This window comes from Cyprinodon variegatus, unplaced genomic scaffold (assembly GCF_000732505.1).
Source record: "Cyprinodon variegatus isolate N-32 unplaced genomic scaffold, C_variegatus-1.0 Scaffold1242, whole genome shotgun sequence".
In the NCBI taxonomy this organism is placed as follows: domain Eukaryota; kingdom Metazoa; phylum Chordata; class Actinopteri; order Cyprinodontiformes; family Cyprinodontidae; genus Cyprinodon; species Cyprinodon variegatus.
The window spans coordinates 57,039-59,709 of record NW_015151695.1 but is presented as its reverse complement, the minus strand read 5'-3'; the positions used below and the strand labels follow the sequence as shown (position 1 = coordinate 59,709).

General features: G+C 51.9%; 1 protein-coding gene across 5 annotated transcripts in view; it reads right to left on the bottom strand.

Moving 5' to 3' along the window:
• birc6 (baculoviral IAP repeat containing 6) overlaps nucleotides 1-2,671 on the bottom strand; it is a 99,878-nt gene that overhangs the window by 52,922 nt on the left and 44,285 nt on the right. For 2 of the 5 annotated variants that reach the window (XM_015401638.1, XM_015401642.1), the window contains exons 31-36: nucleotides 2,421-2,566; nucleotides 2,208-2,345; nucleotides 1,994-2,121; nucleotides 1,769-1,900; nucleotides 1,475-1,690; nucleotides 1,219-1,402 (exon numbers count right to left, since the gene is read on the bottom strand). In XM_015401638.1, the coding sequence (XP_015257124.1) occupies nucleotides 1,219-1,402; nucleotides 1,475-1,690; nucleotides 1,769-1,900; nucleotides 1,994-2,121; nucleotides 2,208-2,345; nucleotides 2,421-2,566 (944 nt within the window). The remainder of the gene's footprint in view (nucleotides 1-1,218; nucleotides 1,403-1,474; nucleotides 1,691-1,768; nucleotides 1,901-1,993; nucleotides 2,122-2,207; nucleotides 2,346-2,420; nucleotides 2,567-2,671) is intronic. The other 3 variants (XM_015401639.1, XM_015401641.1, XM_015401640.1) reach the window with 3 other exon arrangements.

The window sequence follows — 2,671 nt, the reverse complement described above, 5'->3', positions numbered from 1 at the left end:
AGCCAGTCAGGCCAGGAGCAAAGCGTTTAACTGGACCAAGTTCTGAGGGTAACAGCGCCTTAGGAGCGCCATACTGAGAAATTTTCCTTGTTAGATTACAGAAGGAAAGCCCTACAACCAAGAGAATGAAGTCAGAACATTACTAGAGAAAGGTCATAGCATCAGAAGCTAATTCCAAAAAAGCTTAAAAAACATTCCCCTGGACTTTGTTTCCAAGTTTAAAGCCATTTCTCTTCTCATGCAGGAAGCTTTTTCAATTCAAAATATCAGAAATAGCGTGGAGTTCGAGGTTTTATGGAGTGGACCAACAAAGCCTTGTTTTGGTTTAGAAAACATGCAAATTGAAACAGACGAACAGGTTAAAGGGAAATCCCTTTCAGAGACATAGACAGGTATCGGGTATTTTAGGCTAACAAAGAATCCAAACGACCTCCATTCCAAAGGGGTGGACCCGTTTATCTGGTTCAATTTGCCTGTTTTCTAAGTCAAAACAAGGCTCTGCCGGGCTACTGTATGAAGCCTCGAACTCAAGGGCTAGTTATTCTCCCGCAGCAATGTGTCGCGGTTAGCTTGTCGCAGGTATGAAGCAGATGTTATTGATTTATGCCCAATTTTTAAGCGTGGTGTGTGCTATGTTATTCCACGCCACAACGCAAGAGGGACAATCAGGATCTAGCAAGGATTGTGGGTGCCCGTGTGTCGGTTAGACGAGCTTGTTTGTCATCTACAGCCACTCATCCAACACAGACGACACACAGTTCATCCGTGAGTGTCTCCCAAAGACTGGCCATGGCGCTGTGTGTTTTGGTTTTGGCTGCAAACCAACAGACCGTCGCACAGAGCTACAAACTAGCTTCCTGCACGGTGTCTGGGATAGTGTCCGAGGTGTGTCAGGCGCTGTGGACGGCACTACAGCCAGAGTTTCTGCCATTAGGTACCAAACAGGAAATACGCATAGTGTAGATCAGATGCAGAACTGACCAATCAGAGGCCTCCTGTCTGCAGTCGCCTACAATTTTGGGCAGGTGCAGGAGAGTGTCTGCATATCTGCGTTAACTGCGACAGATCGCCTCCTGTTGGTGTTCAAAGTCTGAATCTTCAGCAGCATTCGGTCAATTTGCTCTAAAGCTGCTGCCCAATCAGGATTAGCTTAATCCTTAAAAGAGAGGGAAGCATCCGGATCTAATACTAATGAAATAAGAAATGCATCAAACAGACCTGCCAGGATGTCCTGCAGCATGCATGTGAGCGAGTACTGCGCCCAGGCCCCTCCCCAGGAGATGTCCCCTCGGTTGAAGTCCGTCCCTACGAGCAGCAGCAGCAGGCGCTCCAGCTGCTGCTCGGACACCACCTCACACAGATGGATCGTGGGTCTGGTGGCGTTGGCTATTCGGGCCAGAACCTGCAGGGGAAACGGCGTGAATCTCAGGGGTCACATTAGTCGGGGTCCTTCCCGCAGGAGGTCAGAGGTTACCTTGCAGACGAACAGCAGCAGGTCGGCGTGGCAGGTGAAGTCCATGGAGAGCAGGAAGAGGGCCAGCTTCTGCACCACAGAGATGCAGCGCTCGTGGGACAGAGTGAAGGGCAGCGGCTCCACCTCAGGGGCGTCTTTGGCTGCGGTGGACTCTGCGTCCAGAGTAGAGCGAGGCCATTCGGCCGTCCGCCTCAGACGGATCAGGTCTTTAAAGTGCTGCGGAGGGAAGCGGACGCTTGGTTGGAGACGTGGGAGAAGAAGCTGGAAGCTTGGAGCTTCTGGGCCACTCCTTACCTTAGAGGTGGCTTGTTTGAGTTTGGCCTGTTCTACTAGGAGTTTGTAGGAGGAACCTTTGTTGCTCTGGATTTTCTCCTTCTCTATCTGCTCAAACAAAGCTTTCTGTTTTGCTTTCAATAGATTCAACTGCTGCAATAAAACAGGCAGTATTAAAGAGCGTCTGCAGAAGGCATTGCTGTGAAGCTCCTCACATTGCTCTGCTCTGGAGCTGAACATGTTTACCTGCTTGTGATGAACCAGCTGCTTGCGGAGCTTCCGGGAATAGAGCCGGTCCAGGCTGCTGCTGCCTTTCGCCGCACGGCTGGAGTTCTGGGACTGCAGAGTGTTGTTAATAAAGCTCCACTGAGTCACTGCAACACAGGAAGCATCAGATCAGATCCTCGTCCACAGGACGTCTAGAGTACGGACAGTAAGGCAGGGAGGTGTGTGTGCGTACCCGTAGCAGGCCGGTCCCGCTCCTTCCCACCCAGGTTCTTCTTGGCCGCTGACGCCTCGTCCTCGATGTTGGCAACATAGTCCAAGAGTCTGGACACCAGCATCACCACCCAGCTTATCATGGGGATGTCTAGGATACCTGGAGGGAACACAGACATGGTCCTTGTACCTGAGGTGCACATGAAGGGGGATGGCGGCTCTGCGGGTGCTTTACCTGCTTTACCTTCAGCCCTGCGCTGAGAGGCAGCCTGCGGTCGCTGCAGAGGGGACAGAAGGCTGTCCAACAGGTTCAGGAGCCCCTCCAACACGCCGCTGTTGCTCAGGGATCTTTGGCCGATGCAGGACAGCAGCATGAACACTCTGCAGGGACCAGAGCAGGAGTCGGTTACTAGAGAGTCAGGATGAACCCTGGAAAGAGGGTTCAGAGAGCAGCAGCATTCACTCGGCAGCTTGCGCTGTAATCAC